This window comes from Saimiri boliviensis, chromosome 6, assembly GCF_048565385.1.
Source record: "Saimiri boliviensis isolate mSaiBol1 chromosome 6, mSaiBol1.pri, whole genome shotgun sequence".
NCBI classification, from domain to species: domain Eukaryota; kingdom Metazoa; phylum Chordata; class Mammalia; order Primates; family Cebidae; genus Saimiri; species Saimiri boliviensis.
The window spans coordinates 98785720-98805488 of NC_133454.1; the positions used below are offsets into that span (position 1 = coordinate 98785720).

General features: G+C 40.9%; 1 protein-coding gene across 7 annotated transcripts in view; it reads right to left on the reverse strand.

Annotated features, from left to right (window-relative positions):
• Positions 1-19769, reverse strand: part of MPPED2 (metallophosphoesterase domain containing 2) — a 191888-nt gene that overhangs the window by 16577 nt on the left and 155542 nt on the right. For all 7 annotated transcript variants that reach the window (XR_012518130.1, XM_074401276.1, XM_074401279.1 and 4 more), the window contains one exon: positions 3017-3132. Coding sequence is in view for 6 of the 7 variants with exons in the window: in XM_074401276.1 (XP_074257377.1) it covers positions 3017-3132 (116 nt within the window). In the remaining variant the exon portion in view is untranslated. The remainder of the gene's footprint in view (positions 1-3016; positions 3133-19769) is intronic.

Sequence of the window (19769 nt, forward strand, 5' to 3'; positions counted from 1 at the left end):
ACTCGTCACTTCGTCTTCTTTAGGTTCTTGAAATTTTTTTTTTTTGCTTTCCATTTTTTTCTTCCTGTTAATTAACATTTTTTTTTCTATAACAGATTTGATTTATTCAGCGATGGGTTTCAAATCTTCTTCATGAGCTCAATGACATTTATTCCCAGCAGTCCCATATCTCTTTCTCCCTCAATTCAGTTACTTTCTCTTTTTTGTTACATCTTTCTTATAGCAGTTTACTTCTAAGATGGTTCAAAGAAGAAGGACCAGGAGGGGCTGCCTGTAAACTGGTCACGAGATACCTGGCTCTCTTTGGATACACTAACTCTTACCCCTTGTGGTTCCCGATGACCAAAGCTTTGGAAAGCCAGTTTGTTCCTGTGGTCCCATCCTCTCCAGCTACAGGCAACAATGTGACCTCATGGTGGCATCCAGCAAGCTGGGGCTAATTGACTACTTTTAAAGTAAAAGCCACTTAGTTCTACACTTAATGCAGAAAATCCATAAAAACTGACATCAATTATAGCAAAAGTCAGCTATCTGGATGATTATGGCCTGGAATTGGAATCCATACGCCTCAGCAGGATAGGGCATAAAAAGGCAGTAGGATGAAAGGCTAAATCGTAATCTCTGGAAATCCATTCCACAGAGCCATTAGGTTATTTCTATTATTTAGAAATAACAGGGCAGTAAGGAACAGCTTTCTGCTTTGTTGGGCCAAACTGCAGACGTGAATGTTTAGTGTCTCTATAAAGACACATTTGCTGCGGGGTGAGGAGTGACCAGAGAGTCTGAGAACAGATGAAAATTGGGGCCCTAGCAAAAATCTATCCAGCATTTTCAAAACTTTTTCAATGGGGGGAAAACCTTAGTCTACATTGATTGGCATATTACCTCATGCATGTGTTTTTCCTGAAGGGGGAAATACTTCATTTCATATGCAAACATCTGAGAAAGCATCTTGCTCATACCATGACAGTGAAGTCCCATGGCACTGTGACTCCCCTCACCAGTACGAAAAAATTCAAGGCCAGTCTCTCCACTCCCCTCTCCAAAGTTGTGTTTTCACAAAAATTTCAATAGCTGTATTAACTAAGGTTCAATATTATCTTATTAAAACTTTGCCCGACCTTTTATTTGGGAACTCTTTGATGTAGCTCTCACTCTGCTTGACCCACAGCCACTCTCTCATTTACTCCATCTTTACCATAAAGAGAGGGATGCTAGCTTCCCTACTAAGAGTTCCTGCCTGAGCTGACTGAAATCCTTGGGAGCGTAGAATTCAGACTTACTCTTATTGCCATTTGCTTTAATACCAAAATTAATGACTTGATAAAGTTTGTTTTGCTCAAAGTTATATTCCAAATAATACCCCAGCCATGTAAACGTTTCTCTGCTGAAGATGTCCAAGTCCCTTGAAATAAACAGCCAAAGGGAAATCATGCCGGCCCCCAGTTAGGCTGTTCAGGCAAAAGGATGAAGGTAGCTGTAATAACTCTGTAGGGTGCTCTCACTGGCTAACTCATGCTGATCGGAATATTTAGCTAGCAATTTAATGATGTTGCTACTCTAATGGTTGTAAAATAGGGAACTTAATTAATTAGGACTTGATAAAAGTTGTTGACAAGTGTAATATTTTAAAACATGGGTTGGGGTGATCTGGAGATGAGAAAAAAGCATGGGAATGGTGACTCTGAAGCGTTAAAAAGGTCAGGAACTGGGGACCCTGTGGAAATCTGTACAATTCCCATGTCTGCAACAGAGCTGGCTCTTCTCTTGCTTCCCTCATCACTAAAATGTGCCACTATGGCCTCCGCCGTGGAGCTCCCTTCCACTGTTTCTTTGTGAAACATGGACCGCTTCCCTTGTAAGAGAGGGAAAGTGTCTTGGAGGAGAAGCATCAAGTGTCTTGGAGGAGAAAATATCTACAAAGATTAAATTTGCATTAGGAAATGAATGTTAGTCTTTTAAATTTATTTTTAGGAATGGCAGAGGAGGGAAGCAACATGGATAAAAATGCTAAACCACAAGAAAATTTGTGGAAATTATATTTGTATAAAATGTTCTCCCCCTCTCCAAACCAAGATGATTAAGAAACTCTTTTAGCACTGTACACTGAAAAATTTGTTAAAAGGGCAGATTTCATGTTATGTGTGTGTGTGTTTTAGCCACAATTTTAAAAAGAAAGAAAAAAGAGAACACTCTTCTATTAGAAGTGGAACATCTGAATTTCCTGAGCACACCTCATTTGTTTACAAAGGGTCCTTGCATAATGAGTACTGAGTAGATGTGGGATCAGGGTGGTAGTCCTGGTTGAAGAATGTTTTGTAGCTAAACCACAGATAACAAGCTCATGAAAAATTAGAAGGTAGTAAGTCAAATGATCATTCTCTGACCCATAATGTGGATCACTAGCGGATAGGCTTTGAAGCACACAGACCATATAAATCCGGATGCAGACTCCATGTTCCTCTAGGATGAGTATCCTTAAGTAACTTTCAGCGCAAGTTCTTATTGAAATACCTTAGCTTAAAAAAAACGATTCTTTTCTAAAATTATCAGCTCAAATGTTAAACTTTAAAGGTCTCCCAGGTTCCAGCATTATATGGAAAAGGAAAATGAGCTCCTTTGAACAAAAATTTCCATCATTTCATTGCCATTCAAAAGCCCTGTGATTGGGAGGTCCGTGTCTTCCTTCCTTTTCCACCCCACCCCCTTACTCCAAAGTGAATACAGTTCTAAAATAAATTACCAAGCTCAAAAGACTGTGGTGCACCATGCTCATTTGATTTTTCCCTGACTTGACTAAATCAAAAAATTTAATTTCAAGAACACCTGTAAGCCCAGCAGAACTGCTGAGTTTAATTATCATACTGAGTTTCTTTAAAGACATTGACTTTTCTTTTCGTATTCACTTTTTTTTTTTTTTTTTTTGGAGGAAAATGATTATGTCCCTGAAGCATTATTCATTATGCCTGGAAAAAAAGGCATCTGGATGACAAAGGACAACCTTTGCTTCACTTACCTAGAGGAGGTCCATGTGTCATGAGTATGTCAATGCCCTCAGGGATGAGGTTCCACTTGTCCAGCAGAGACTGACCTCTGGGTAGGTTAAAGCCCCATCCATTAAACCACGGGGTCCTTTGGGGGAGATAATGCACATGGTATCAGGCCAGCAGAGCCACGGCTCTGCTCTGCAATATTTCTCTCTCGCACATTCCCCCACGGTTTGCATTGCTCTCTTTTCTCTTTTTGATGGTTGGCCCTGGCAGCAGGATGCTTTTTTGTTGACTGCTTCAAAACCAATCCATTTGAAAGCAAGCGTGGAGCCTACGAATTGTTCCACTAGAAAGGGGCACAGGAGCCTTTACAGTGGAGACTTTCCCAGCAGGCCTCTATCAAAATCTTGACAATGCTTTGTCTTCCCCCAAATCTCAGTGCTTCCTAAGATACCCAGCCCCGATCCAAAGCATTTCCACCCTTCCTGTAGTGCCTCAGAGCTAAGAAATTCTGCAGTACTCCTTCCCCCTCCCAATCACTGTGGAACTACTTCTCTAGAAAGATTCTCACTAAAGTCCTTGGAGAAATGGATAAGGGCTCTGATATAGACACCTCTGTCCATCGAGATGGTCTGAATACCCTGGAGTGACATTTCTGAAAAAACATGGGGGCTCTGAAAAGTGAGAAGGAACACAGTGAACAAAAAGTAAACGTAGAACTTTTCTCCTGCCACCAAAGGGAAGATTTGGGGACATCTTTGGTCACTTTGGAATCCACTCTCCTGACAATGAACATGAGCTTTTTGCCATCACAGGAACTTGCGCTCTAGGAATGAGTTTTTGAGACTGTTTTCCATGTAAAAGGGAATGGAGTCTTTGTCCATCCACTGAGCATTTCTAATTGGTGTTAAAAATGTCTCTACCATTTAAAATACAGGTAATGGAAGACTGATCAATTTCTCTCTGCAAATACTATAGTCTAAATCACATTAGAAGTAAGTAGTTCCCAGTGTTATCGTATTCCCAAACATCCAGATCTTATTGGTATTCTTTAAAACTGTTCTCTTTTGTTCTGTGAGTAAATTCCAATTTGCTGAGGCATACTTGTAAAAGACAAGTTGATCAATTTTCTGGCCAAGTCCAACTTTCCTTTTCAGCTTAACCTGCTCCTTCCATGACAAATGAAAGAGGTAAGCCTGTGTATAAAGTGACCCTAACCTTGTCAGTCACAACTAATCAAATGGATTAAAGCCAGTCACTGGTCAGACTAAGCAGATTCTTTCAAGAATTTGAACTCAGAAACATTGATACAGCATTAATTTGGTGGTGGACATGTATAGTCAAGCCCAGAGAGAGAAGAATGGTCATTAAAAGCCATGCAAAAATCAGTGTTACACGTGCAAACCTCGGTTCACACTGAGATGGTGGAGAAAGTTCCAGAGAGGAGAGCCTGTGTGGCCTTAGCAAGAAAAGAAGAAACTAGGAAAGTATCAGACTTTCTTCCTCACCACTTTCCAAGTCCTTAAGCCATGCCCAAGGTGCTTACTTATAATAAAAATATGAATATGAGAATAATACTTATTATAGCTATTATTTGATGCTTTTTTTCTGTGTCAAGGTACCATTCTAAGCACTTTATTTGTATTAATTCATTTAAGCCTCACAACAGACTCATGAGGTGGGCACTATTATCATCTCTACTTTACGATGTGGAAACTGAGGCACATATTGGTTAGGTAAACACTATTAATAACTTGGATATAAACTTAGGCCGACTGCTCCCAAAATCAATGTTTACCACCGTGCAATTCCTCTTCTTATATACTATCTGAATTAATTTACTTCTTGCTCTGGATGAGACTTTTCTGTACTCTTTCAAGTTTGGACATCTTGTTGCTTGAAGCCTAACGATTTCTGAATTGGAATAATATTATCAATTTCATGGTTCTGAAATCCAGTAATAACATGGTGGAATGAACACCTATTGCTTCTTCCTGTTCAGATCTTTCCCCCTTGTTTTGGTGACAACTTGAGAGTTTCCTTTGGAGAACCCCTCCTTTTTCCACTCAATACATGTGCTTCTGGTAAGACTGACTCCATCCCTGCTCTAGAATGAGGCTTAGCAATATATACATATGACCCAACTTAGGTCAATGAGAGTCACCCTCAGGCTTTGGCTGGTGCTATCTAAGAAGAGCTCAAAGTTTTCTCTCTGGAATCCTGAGTTTTAAGACCTATGTGAGCCCAGAATTGCCTGAGAGCTATTTTATCTGTCCTATAGATATCCCCGGCTTGAGAAACCATCACAAAGAAACCCATGGCAAAAAAGAGAGTGCTCTAATGATATTGTTGGACATGTGAATCCAGTCGAACTTGAAGCCAATTGAACTTTTCCTTCTAAAAGCCAATAAAATCTTGTTCTTTTTATTAGCTTTAGTTAGGTCCTGTTTCTTGAAACTTAAAACATCCTAATATATACAATTATTGTATGTACCTGAGGTCAGCAATAACGCCTTCTCCACTCCTAGATGTCCATATCCTAATATCTGGAACCTGTGAATGTTACTGTACGTGGCAAAGGGAAATTAAGGTCACTGATGGAATTCAGCTGATCTGAAAATAGGAAGATTATCCAGGATTATCTAGGTCAGTCCAGTGTAACCCCAAGAGTCCCTAAAAGTGGAGGAGGGAGGTGGAAAAGAAGATCAAAGTGATGCAATATGAGAAGGACTCAACCTGCTATTGATGGCTTTGAAGACAAAAGAAGGAGACCAGGAGGCAAGTAAAGTGGGCAACGGTAGAAGCCGGAAAAGTTAAGAAAAACCCAGATCTTCCTATAGAGCCTCCAAAAAATAAATAAATAAATACAATACAGCACTGCTGACACCTGGATTTTAGTCCAGTGAGACCCAAGTCAGACTTTTGATCAATGTATTTGGAAGATAAATATGTGTTGTTAGAAGCCATTAAAGTTGCTGTGACTTGTTAGAGAAGAAATCGAAAATTGATACAGTACCTACAATGTCTGAGCTGGCTATAAAATGCAGGGACCGGGAGTGGCCCTGGACCTCAGCTGACATTTGGCACCTACTCAGTCAACACAGCCCATCCCAGCCACACTGCCTTGCTCAGCTAGATACAGTGCTTTTAGAGAGGAGAAGGCAGTGTTCTCTCTCTTCGATTTGCTTGGGAGGTACCTGGCATTGGAGTTCTGGGGATAATGCCAGGTATTCCCTTTGAAGAGTTTGATGAATCGGTCTTTCTCTTTCTTGTCCTCTAAGATTCCCCACTTTCAGGTTCTTAAACATTTTTATTGGAGTCTCAAATAGAGCTTTTCTAGTTTGGGATGCCCATCCTTCCCCTTCATTTTACAATGACTCTCTTCTAAGGTTTGTCTTAAAAGTAAAAACAAAACAAAAAGGCAACTTCGAAACCCAGTGAAAACTCAGTGAGCATTTTGGACAAAGAGAGACAGAGAAAAATAAGCAAAAGCATCTGTTTTGCTAGATTTTGAAAGCAAGCTTCTGGGCCTATGGTTCTCATCTGGATGTCTGATAAAGAAGGGTTTTAACAAGTCCCAAGCACACTCCAGTAGTTGGTACAAGAAGGGGATCTGATTTCGCTGTCAGTGTCTTTCAGAGGACACTCAACCTCTGAACCCACAGGACACCCAGGGGCTTCCAGAGGCAAAGGAACAGCACTTAATTTTTTCAGTCTTTCCAGTTTTCCCTTACAGAATTTTCTCTTAAAATCACACAGCCATATTGAGGAAATCCTCAGTTTTATAAGTGCTCTGTAAAAGATAAGACAAACCCATGTTCCCTATTTATAGAGACCCCAAATTTCATTTGGTTAATGTTAAGCTTGTGACAAAATCCAGAAGTTTCCAAGTTAAAGGTGAAGTTTAAAAATGTCTGGCTTTTATTTTAACTCAGATCCGTATGTGTATGTGAAGTTGAATAGTTATATTCCAGGAAAAAAACAAACAAACAAACAAACATGTATCATGTGTGTTTATATAGAGCTTTTACATAAATTATTGGATTTAGTTCTTTGCAGTAATTTTTAAGCTAAGTATTATCAGCTCTATTTTTAGTTAAAAACCTGAACATCAGTGATATCAGGTAACCTGTCCATGTTCCCAGAACCAGTAAGTAGTAAAGCCAAGATCTGAACTCAGGTCTGCAGGTTCCAAAGCCTGGGCTCTTCGCTTGCACAATGCCAACCAAAAAACCGTTCAGCCCAATTTCAGTTTTGCTCTCACATACGTAAAGTAAAAATAAGGCTGCTCCACGCAGTCTCTTAGTCTGTGTACTGCACAACTCCAAGAGTTGCCAGGGAATTGTGCAACTGAGGTGGCCCTTAGTAAAAACATAGTATGATATGGCCGTTCTGGGGGCTTTCCAGTCCTCTAAATCCTCTAGGTAAGACAGTGCCACAAGTCAGTGGCAGGCAATGGGAAAAGCAGCCCACTGATGGATTCCAGAATTATTCCAGCATGACATAACCAATGGGGCATACAGAAGTGAGGAGATGTGTGTGCTAATTCTCATGCTGAAATTAATTCATTCACTCCCTTGAATCTTAGGTTAGCAAAAGGTCCTCGCTGGTTCAGTTTCCTCATCTGAGGAATGAATGAGTAGGTGGACTCAGTTACTGGATTTCAAGATTGCTTTTAGGTTGTGGAAATCTTATGCAGAAGTGCAAAGCACAAAGCAGGCAAATGCAAAGGTGGGAACTGGGAAGAAGGGACTTGGAGCCTGCTCACTCACTCAGCTACCTCCTTCTTTTCAACCTGCACCCCTGAGCACAGCTGGCCAAACCTGGCACTTGATGATATTTCCATGATCTAAAAATTCTGATATTTTATAATTCTGTGCAGATTACCCATGTTCTGAGTAATTGCAGTGAATTGCTCTCAGTGCTTATGAAGGACCAAGCAGTGTGAGAGAAATATATAGAGATCAGAGACTGAATGTGTCAGCACCAATGAATAATGCTTTATCCAGTTGAGTTTCAACTGAAACATGAAACTCCAGCAGTGAGCCCATCAAGGGTTCACTGGAAAATATGTGCACAGCCAACCTCCAGAGCCCCACAATGGGTTTTGTTGTGCAGCAATGGGGGGTGAGGGGGGAAAAGGAGGAGGGCAAATCTAAGGGAACAGTGTCTATTGCCTCAGCCAAAGGACTTAATAATTAGCTGTGACTAACAAATAGCACATAGGAACCAACTTTTAAGAAAATGTCCCACAAAGCATCCTATTGCCAGTGGGCCAATTTGAGCCTGCAACCTATCCCCACCTAGGGAGGGATAAGAAAACTAGAAGGAAGGGGAGCAACTCCATCTGCCTGAAGTCACTGGACCAAAGATTCAGATGGATGGAAGCTGAGGATGATTTCAAGGCACCCTCCCCCTTCCTCTTGAAATTGCAAGCACTTGGCCTCCCTGGGCTGAAATTCCAGGGGCAGGGGCTAAGGGAGTTAACACCGGCAGAACTTACTCCAAACAATGTCAATACAAAACAGGTTTTCTATATGGAAGCAAGTTGGGATGAAATCGCTGCAAAGGTCATCTGTGTTTGCAGTACACAGTACGGTGGTGCAGGCAGAAGGGAGCTGTCAAGCCATAAATCCAGGGAGGCCTGGACAGGTGAATAGCTATTTACTCCCCTACAAACTTCAGTGAGGGCTGGGTGCATCCTAGGAAAGCAGGATTTGGAAACAGGAAGTTGGTGCCTGTTATCATCAGGAGGGCTACTCAGGATCACAGCCCTAGTGTTACAGATCAACGTCCACAAATTTTCAATGGACAGACAGGTCCTGAGCTCTCTGCATCACAGAGACTTGGGTTCTTATTACTGTGGTCTCCTGGGCACCTTCTGCAGGGATTATGGCTGGCAAGCCTTGGGGCAGCTCTGCTGGGATTTGGCACAGAAGCTGTGAAGGGGAAATTGTAAAGATCACATAGCACCCAGACTTCAGGGGCTGGCTGGCTGGCTGGCTGTGCCACTTAGCGTAATGAGGACCTGCAGGCTCTTTAAAAGTTAGCCATTCTTATTTTGAAGGCAGTGGTTAAAATAAATGGGATTATGGAGTCAAGCAGACCCATGTTGAAGTTCCAGGCTGGCCAATTTTTGGCTCCTCTGGACTTCAGTTTTTACAAATAAAAACAAACTGTTTGCGCATGTGAGTAAAGTGAGTGAACTTACATAAAATTTTTGGCACAGAAGTTAACGTGCAGCTTTTAATTTACATATGATATATATTAACACATACATGTAGGTGTGTGTACATATATATATATGCATGTGTATATGCATATATATATGTACACACACCTACATGTATGTGTTAATTTATATTGCTCACATTTTTTTTCTTCCTAGAATTTCCCAAACAATGGCTCATTTGTGCCCCAAACAAATGACACAATTGGTCACATTTTTTTCTTCCTAGAATTTCCCAGACAATGGCTCATCAAATCATAGATCCTCCTGCTCAAGACTTTTGAAAAGTCCCCAATGAATAGGCAAGTATTACTATGGCTAGACAGAACCTGATTTCCTCTGGCTGATTATTTATTAAAAGGCACTTCCTCAGTTCACTTTTGAGTGGAAGTTTTTCAGAAAGGCATTCGCTCACTAGCTCCCTTGCTCACACTCTCACTGGCTCAGTCTTGCATAGACAATCCTGTGGAATGCAAGAGCACAGGGCAAAACGGTTAGTCAAGGCTGCTTAGCCAGCTAGTACAGGTGGTTAGATTTTGACAAGATCTTAAATTGGGGAAGTTCAGACAAGGGGTTACTTTGGGTCCTTGGAATATTTATAATAGGGGGCACAGAGTGGTTCACCGGAGGAATTGACAAGCTACTAATTAATGCCATCACTGCTTCCTGGCACCTCCATTAAGCAAAATTCAGAAACCAGGAGCCAATTTTCACATATACTTTCTTTTCTAAATGGTAGCCCTTCTGAATTGCAACCTTCTTCATGCCTGGCACTCCCAGCCGCCATCGGCCCCTCTCCAACTGCATGTCACACCAGGTCCAAGAGAAGCTAATTTAACCACCGCTGGTTAAAATCATACTGCACTTCACAGCGCCTTTCACATGCCATGAAGCTGTCATGATAATTCTTGATCTCTAGCTCACCTGACAGCTCAGCCCTCCCTTGACTGCAAAGCCTCCCTGTCAGTTAGAAATAGCAGTTTCCCTGGCACCAGATGTGTCATCCTGAATATCCAGATGAAAGGCAGACACCTGGCCCCTGCTCCCTCCCCTCCCTGCCTCATTTTCCCTTCTTAGTTCTGGATTTTGTTTAAGAAGGCAGTGCATCACCCCACCTCCAACTCCCAAGTCCCTCCTCTGGGCAGCCTGGAAGTTCCTCTTCTGCACAATTAAAAAGATGTCTTGGATTAACCCACAGAACCACTTCACACCTTGTGCAGCAAAGAGACACACACACCAATTGACAACACTAGGAAAGGAAAACTTAACATCGGGGCAAGATTTCCACCCCTGTGCAGCTGCTTGTAAAGCCTGGCTAGCCCGAACCACCGGCCCAGCTGCCTCCAAAGGGCAGTGCTGGCTTCTCTCTCACCAGCTGTCTGGTCCCATCTCTTCACTATGACTTTGTAGCTTGGTCTTTCCTTATGAGGTCCTTGGGATGAAAAGAGATACTGTTTTGATAAAGGGCAGGCCTGGGTGAATAATGCAGTCTGTGTGTCGTGGGCAGGAAAGGAACAAATTGTGCCTGAGGTGGTCACCTGAGCCCCATGAGCTACTCACGGGGACTTTTAAAACCCAGGCAGCCCATGCGGACATCTTTACAAACACACCCGCTGTGTCCCCTTTTTGTAACTAATAAAGAACAAGTGTCAGAATTAAGCCTCTGTTACTGATTTTCTTTTCCCCTGCTGGAAAGGAGGCGGTGTAAGCAGAGCTTGCTGTAGAAACCAAGAAACAAAAGACATCATGAGCAGTTTTTGAACTTAGTGTGCTCTGAATTATTAACAATAATCTTACAGTGTCTGCCCAGCCCTCTCAAGTATACCTGCCTTTAATCTTGTAAACAAGTCCATAGCAGGAAGAGGAGTATTTTCAATCTGTTTCCTTCTATACGGCTGTAAGGGACACAGTGCCCATCCATCATGCAAGGAGAGCCTGACAGGGCAGAGGAAAGATCATGGCAGGACTTCTGTCTTGGTGGACAGGTGAGGCAGATTTTGGACATGACTTGATGCTTACGTAAGTGGCTCTTTGTTTTGCTTCTGCAGAAATCAGAGGACAAGGTACCGAGGTGCCCTCAGTGAAAACAAAGGCTGGTCCTGCTCAGCCCAGGGACCCTGACAAGAGTAAAGGTGGTGAACTTAGCAGCCCCCAGTGGGACCAGCACTGATGTCCAATCCCTGGCAGGGAGAATTCCTCAAACAGGACTATCACAGCTCCTGTTATCCAGGTTTGAAAGAAAGGGAGGCTTAACAGATGAAGAGAAGTAGATGTAAAGAAAAGAGGTATTTGTCTTCTCTCTCCTTTTTCTGTCGCAGTCTTTTCATTGTGATAAAATATACATAACACAAAATTTGCCATTGTAACTACTTTAGGTGTATAATTCAGCAGAAATAAATATTCAGTTGGTGCAAAAGTAATTGCGGTTTTTGCCATTACTTTCGATTACTTTCACTACCACTATCCATCCCCAAATTCTTTTCATCATCCTAAATAGAAGATCTGTACCCATTAAACACTAACTCCTCCATTCCTTCTCCTGCAGCCCCTAGTAACCACTATTATACTTTGTCTTTAATGATTTTAGGTACTTCAACGAAGTGGAATCAGACAGTAATAGTCCTTTTGTGTCTGGCTTATTTCATCACGCATAATGTTGTCAAGCTTCTTCCACGTTGCAGCATGTGTTAGAAATTCATTCATTTTTATGGCTGAATGATCTGCCATTGTATGGGTACGCAGAGTTCATTTTTCTTTCCATCTAAGAGAGTTTCTGAATGTGCCAGGCACTAAGCTTGACCATAGGGAGACCCAGATACAAATCCCAGTTCCTTCCTTCCCTTCCTTCCCTCCCTCCCCCGCTCTCTCTCTTTCTTTCTTTTGAGATGGAGTCTCACTCTGCCACCCAGGCTGGAGTGCAGTGGCAAAATCTCGACTCACTGAAACCTCTGCCTCCTGGATTCAAGGGATTCTCCTGCCTCAGCCTCCCAAGAAGCTGGGACTATAGGCATGTGCCACCACACCTGGCTAATTTTGTATTTTTAGTAGAGACAGGGTTTCACCATGTTGGCCAGGCTGGTCTCAAACTCCTGACCTCAGGTGATCCCCCGCCTTGGCAGCCCAAAGTGCCTTTCTTTGTGAAGTGCACAGTTGCTGGATTGAAAGCCCAGTGAGGTTGGGCTCAGTAAGGTACCTCCCAGGGCATACACTCATTCAACAGACATCACCTGGAGGCCTATAATGAGCCAGGTTCTGTCATGGTAGGTGCTGAGAAAACAAAATTGAATACCGTTTCCAGAACAAATCCACAGCCAGCCAGTTCAAAGGTAGCATTGCCCTGGACAGAAGTCTTTAAACTTTTGCCTTCTTTTCTAAATAACCTAATTTCAGAGAAGCTTGGGGAACATCAGAATGATGTGAACATTAATCCAGCAGTTCCAAATGCAGACAGGCCTTGAGGCCAAGAGGTGACCTGGGGCATCTGTGACAGGACTGGTGTGAGTGGGAGAAAGGTCCTTCCATTTCCTCCTATATATTCCCTAATAAGGCTCTGCAGCTGAAATCAGGACCACAACATACAAAAAACCACATCCTACTAGAGACCGAGCCTGCAAGGGCGGCGTGTGTCACATGCCTGGCTGATTCCAGAACACTGGACAAGCAGGACAGGGGAGGAGGTGGGAAGACTGCCAAGTACTCAAGAAACTCACAGAGAATACCTGTGCCTCCTCTTCTCCATTTCGCTCTTTAGACATGTCATGGCAACCAGGCAGGTGGGTTGTTTTTCTAACTTAGATTTCCCAACAAAATAAGAAAAAGAGGAAAGGCGGGTTCAGGATTAGCAGATTTTTGTCTTGTTACATGGTGAACTCTCAAGAATTGATGTTAATAAACAAGGAGTAACTGATGAATCTCTGCCTCCCAAATACAGGAGCATTCATAATTTTATTACGTTTGGTTTCATTTAGAATGTGTTTGTGTGTGTGTGTGTTTTTACACATTTATGTTGCTAATACTGGTTTCTTTGTATACTATTTAATATTCCAGGGCATTATCAACAGTATACAGCTGGGGAGCATTTTCCTGGTAAGAAAACTTGCTACCTGAAAAACAGACCTAAAGAGGACAATTGATAAGTGGACAATAAAATACCATGCAGCCACTAAACATAAGGTCGATTGGAAGCTCAATGAGTCTGGCTCACTACTGTGTCCCCAACACCCGGCACAGAGAACAGGCATATGTCAGTTGAATTAAGTTAAGAATGAATGTTCATGAAAAGTTTGTAAGTTCATAAGAAAATGTGTATTTCACTTGACGGTCGGTGGAAAAGTAAAGTATTGCCTTTTATATTTCAATATGAATTCAAACATGTAAAAAACACCTTAAAGAAAAAGAAACAGAAGGACATGCCTAATAGTTAGATTATCACTGGGAATTAAGGGAGAGGGAAAGGATTATGGGTGATGTGAATTTTTTTCCCTATTTCTCTCTCTCTCTCTCTCTCTCTCTCTCTCTCTCTCTTTTAGTTCCTCTATAATGACTATATATATCATACGGGGGAAAAATTATTCAATGTAAAACTCTGCAGATAGCTATATGTAAGTGGAACATGGATGGAAAAATTTGGAGAATTCAACATCTACTTCAACTCTACTCTTTCTAAGGTGGTTTTTTCGCACGCTACATCCCCTTAATGCCCTAGAATATTAATGGAGTAGCGAAATTAGTAGATTTGGGGACTTTTGCTCAGGAAGCTGATATACAATCTGCCTTCTTTTTCTCTACTGCCCGTTTCCATATGCGGCAATAAAAAAGCAACTTCAGCAATAGAAGTCTTTTTTTTTTTTTTTTTGAGACAGAGTCTCACTCTGTCACCAGATGCCAGGCTGGAGTGCAGTGGCACAATCTGGGCTCACTGCAACCTCCGCCTCCTGGGTTCAAGCAATTCTCCTGCCTCAGCCTCCTGAGTAGCTGGAACTACAGGCGCATGCCACCATGCCCAGCTAATTTTTGTATTTTTAGTAGAGATGAGGTTTCACCATGTTGGTCAGGATGGTCTCGATCTCTTGACCTCGTGATCCACCCATCTCAGCCTCCCAAAGTGCTGGGATTATAGGCTTGAGCCACTGCGCCCAGCCAGCAATAGAAGTCTTATATTCATTCATGGAATTCACACCACATTATAGAGCACCTGCTTAATGCCAGACATCGCTCTGTTGCTGGTATATATCTCTCATCTGACTGAGAAATTTCAGTTTAAATGTACACAGCATTATATATCTGTATACCACTTTTCTGCTTATGAATAAGTCTCACATTTATTAGTTCACCAAGAGGTGAGCAAAATATTAATGCTGGGAAAAACAGTTTACATAAGTAGGATTTTGGGAGCTGGGCATGGTGGCTCATGACTGTAGTCCCAGCTACTTGAGAGGCTGAGGTGAGAGGATCCCTTGAGCCCAGGAGTTTGAGGCTGCAGTGAGCTCTGATCACACCACTGCACTCCAGCCTTGGCTGTCTCTAAAAATAAAAAATAAATAGACGGTGTAGCAACTTGTCTAAGGTCATCTAAGCTAAGCTGGCATGAACCAGAACATTGTAGTGCAATGATTAAGTCAAGAGAGTTAGAAGTTAGGTCTGGATTCAAATTCCAACTGCTTTCTACTGAGCAATTGACCTTCAAGTTCATCCATTTGATCTCAGTTTTCTCATCTATAAAATGGAGATAAGAATTGCAACCACACACGTGTGCTGTGCAGATTAAATGTGATAATATATGTTAATGCATTTAGCAGACAGTCTGCCTATATAGATTAATTAAATGGTGACTCTTAAAATCATCATTATGAATGTTAATATCATTATCGATATTAATATCACCATCTCTTTGGTTTTTTGTTCCCTAAGTTATCTTCTTTATATCACCAAGTTTACCTTTTCTATTTTTCAGATGTAGGATGTGGATACCAAAGAATTGAGTAGATCTATTACAAAGCAATGGACAATGGTATTTGATATGGGTGGACCAGCTTCGAGTTAAAAGAAGATGTTGACTTGGGAGTTAGAAAATGAGATTCTAGTCATGGTTTTTCCAATTTCTTTGCTATATAACCTTGAGTAAGTATACTCTCTGAACTCCTGTCTCTTTACCTGTGGAATGAAGACAAAAATTTCTAAGGCTCTAGCAAGATTGTCCAACAAAGACCTGTATGCGTGAGTTGCAAATAAAAGGAAAGCACCTTCTGATAAGTGTCTTCTAATTCCCAAGTCATTTCTTGTCCCTGTGGCCTGTTTGTGCTGTTCGAAAGCTCGGGGGAACTGAATAAGTGACAAGGAGGTCAGATGTAAGTTAAAGTGTTAGCCCCCATTTATCTACCATTTTGGCTCTAAACGACTAGTTTCAGTCCAGACCGATTTAGTAAAGTGAGAAAACTGTGACTGCAACCTGGCAGTACACACAATCAGAAGAATGAGTAAAAGGCTTAGACTGCCCTTCAATTCAGAGGTTAAAGCAAGCACACAGACCCGGTGTCTCCCTCACCGGGTGCCAGCCAACCATATATTATTAATTGGGCTCAACAAACATTATTGAGCACCTTCTACTGCAAAACTCTGGCAGGGTGCTCTGGGGAGATCTAAATGCAATGCGAGGCAATGCCCCACCCTTCACCAACCTGCCATCTGGTTGGGATAACAAGATCGTCACAGGCAAAACTGTTCTCCCCTATCTCTGCCCATTAAAATTTCACTGAGCCCTCAAGGCTCAACTCATAATTAGATTCTCCCCAAGAAGCTTTCCCCAATCCCCTCAGCCCTTTGTTTAATCCTCATTTCTGGAATTTGTCATGCTCTGCATTATTACTTGCTTGTGTGTGTGTTTTTTAAAAATTATTCCCACCTCATTCCAACAAGCATTTGAATCCATGTTGTGTGATGGGTGTGTCTGTCTTCTCCTAACAGATTGCAAACCATGTCCTATTTATCTTGGTGTCCCCCAAGATCTAGCACAGTGCCTGAATGAAATAGAGGTCAAGAAAATATTCATAATAATGAAAAAGGCAAAACAGCTTAGAATAAGTGCCCAAGGGAGTAAGCCAGATAATATGTGTGACTGGAGGAAGTTAGGAAAAGGCAAGGCAGATTAAGGTTGGGCTTTTAAAAAGCAAAAGTCACTTAAAAATACTGGATTAGACATATCATAGGCCTGTGCTGCCCAATATGATATGTGTCTACTGAGCCCCTGAGATGTAGCTAGTCTGCACGGAGATGTGCTGTGAGTGTGAAACACATATCATATTTTGGATGCTTATATTGCAAAAAGAATGTGAAAATATCTTAATAGTTTTTATATTGAATACATGTTTAGATGATAGATATTTGATAATTATGTTAAATAAAATATATCATTAAATTTTATGTTTTTACTTTTTAATGTGGCTATCAGAAAATGTAAAATTACATATGTATTTCACATTATATTCATATTGGAAAATGCCATCACAGACAAATAAATGCTTATACTATGATTCGGTAATCCCTGTCTAGAAATTATATCTTAATATAATAATCCAAAATTAAGTAAAAATCTACATCTGGGCATACTCTTCCATTCATTCACTCATCATACATTTGTGGAACTATGACTTCCCACCAGGTTCTGTATTTAGGAAAGATCAGAATTAGAGATGAAAGAGGATGAGGAGGCAGCCAGATAAACAGAGAGTTGTGTATAAAATATATGCAATGTATATATGCAAAGTGAGATGAGCACCTGAAGGAGCTCACACCTAAGTTTTCTGAAGCTAAGAAATGGCCACGGAAAATGTGAAGAAAAACAGGAAAGCTATTCTTTTTGTTATGGGTTATATGGGTTTTTCTTGGGATTCCTAAGCTTCCTTGGATTATTATGATAAAAAGGCAGACGAGAGATCATCCTGTCTCCACATTGAGCCTCTGGCACAGAGTGTGTGTGTTCTCTGTTTGTTCACTGTTGGCTCTGTGAGGAGCAGAGAGCACAGCATTTAATGGTACGGCTCTGAAGTCAGACCTGTGTCTGAACCTGCTCTAACACCTCCAGAGGTGTGTGTGCATTTGGGTAAGCTGCTGCACCTCTCTGAATCTGTTTCTCCATCTGTAAGGTGGAGATAATTACATTATTGATGGCAGTGTTACATTGTTGGGAATATTAAATGAAATAATCCACATAAAGCTCCTAGCAAAGCACATGGCACATAATAACCCCTAAATAAATGTTGGCTTTATTGTTATTGTAAAGATTAGAAAACAGTATGATACATAATTGATCAGAATCATAAAACAGACGGTGGAAACTGCCTCCTTCCTACACTACCATTCTAGGTGTACCGGGTCATTTACTTTCAGTTTCTAGAATCTTCTATAGCCATTGAATTTATTCAACATGGTTTCTTTTCTATTTTTCTTTTTTTTTTTTTTGTTACTGCCTTGAAGGATGATGAAATTATAAATGTTCTATATAATGTGATATTGAAACAACCCGATAATTATTTAGGGCCTCTGTCTCTTACTCAGTGGCATAACTCATAAAAGACATACTGCACCTTCATTTCACATTACACTTTTTTTCAGCCAGATGTGGTGGCTCCCGCCTGTAATCCCAGCACTTTTAGAGGCCTAGGCAGGTGGATCACCTAAGGTCAGGAGTTCAAGACCAGCTTTGCCAACATGGTGAAACTCCATCTCTACTAAAAATACAAAAATTAGCCAGGTGTGGTGGCAGGCACTACAATCCCAGATACTCGGGAGTCTGAGGCATGAGAATTGCTTGAACCTGAGGAGGCAGAGGTTTCAAGGAGCCAAGATTGTGCCACTGCACTCCAGCCTGGGAGATAGAGCAAAGCTCTCTCTCAAAAAACAAACAAACAAACAAACAAAAAAACCAAAAAAACAAAAAAACCTTTTTTTTTTTTCCTGAAGGTGTTAATCATTCAGCTCCAATCTACTCAGTCAGAATATTAAGCACAATTTATCAATCTCCAGGTAACATCTCATTAGTCAAAACCAAAATCAGGTCAATTGCTTTGTTGTGTCTTAAAGAGATGCTGATGAATTCAAGAAATCTTAGAAACATTTCATTTTACTCAGCTTTGCTCTTTTTCTCTTATTACTAAGCAACTTTGCATAAAAACATGCTCTGTTTTATAAATAGAACATTGTGCAAGGTTTTCTAGAGATGCCTTCTAAAAATAAAGCAGGTTATAGTTTACTTCTTTATAGCTTTCAAAACAAAACAGTCTGAGCTTGACTAAATTTGCTATATTTCATTTTTGAAAGGTATCTTTATGCGAGCCAGGTCTGATTTCTTGAAATGTAATTCCCCAGAACTTAGATTTCCTATATTTACACAAGGTGTGCTTGTGCAAAGTGATGACACTAGTTTTTTTTAACACATACCCCAGAATGAATACAACTTAGTGATGCTATACCTCCACCCTAAAAAAATATGTAATTCTTTTTTTTTAAAACTGCTTACTTTGAAGAGTAAAATAAACATTTTATATATATATTTACAGGTTATTTGCTGGCAGATCAACAGCATTACTTTGAAGCTAAACTACAGGTCCCCAACTTGTGAACTATATTCTGAATATACTATTTCTGGGTTGCCTGATTGGAACTAGAGTGTCATGGTATGGAGACAATGCTAGGTCCACAGGCAATCCCCCAAGAGCCAAGCTAATTAATATGATAACACATAATGTTCGAACAATGTGAACATGGAAAAAGCCTCTAATCTTCAGCTCTTGATACTAGGGACATGCTTCTCCTTGCCCTGTTCTGGTGACGGTCCCTAATCTACAGTTCAATGATGGCCCTAGAAGCTGGGTACAGGGACTACGAGTTGGAGAGAGGTGAACCAAGGTTTCCTGGTGTAACGTTCCTGGGCAGTATTTGTCATACTACGCCCAATAAATCTAAGATTGTTACAGATCAGAAAGAGTTCTATGGTTAAATAACTTTGAGAAATGTTCTTGCATTTTCCCTCCGGTTTTGAGGTATAAAGTGAACATTGCCATAGTAAAGATTCTGGTATGCCCTGCAGAAAAGAAACCTATTTGATGTAATGGATCATGTTCCAAACATATTAGACCCCCTATAAATCCTGTTTCACTTTTTTAAAATAATGGCTATTAATAATAGCTAACATTTACATAAAGCTTGCCATGTAGTATGTACTATATGAAACATTTCACATACACGAACTCAATACACATAGTATCTCTTTGAGGTCAATGCTTTTGATTAACAGATGAGGAAATGCAGGCAAAAAGAGGTTAAAGATTTCCAAAGTCACAGGGAGACCTGTTTAACCACCATGCCAAAATAAACCCTGGAAACCAATCTCCTTGAACGTCACTTTAGGAAACATTATTCAAAGGGCAGGTCCAGTCCCTGTCACTGCTTTCTCTTTTTACATTGGTCCCTTGCTGTCATGTCTCAAGTCCATGATTATTCTGAAACTGGACTGGGAAATTTTCAAAGGGTTAAAAGTTTCTCTCTTTTGCAAC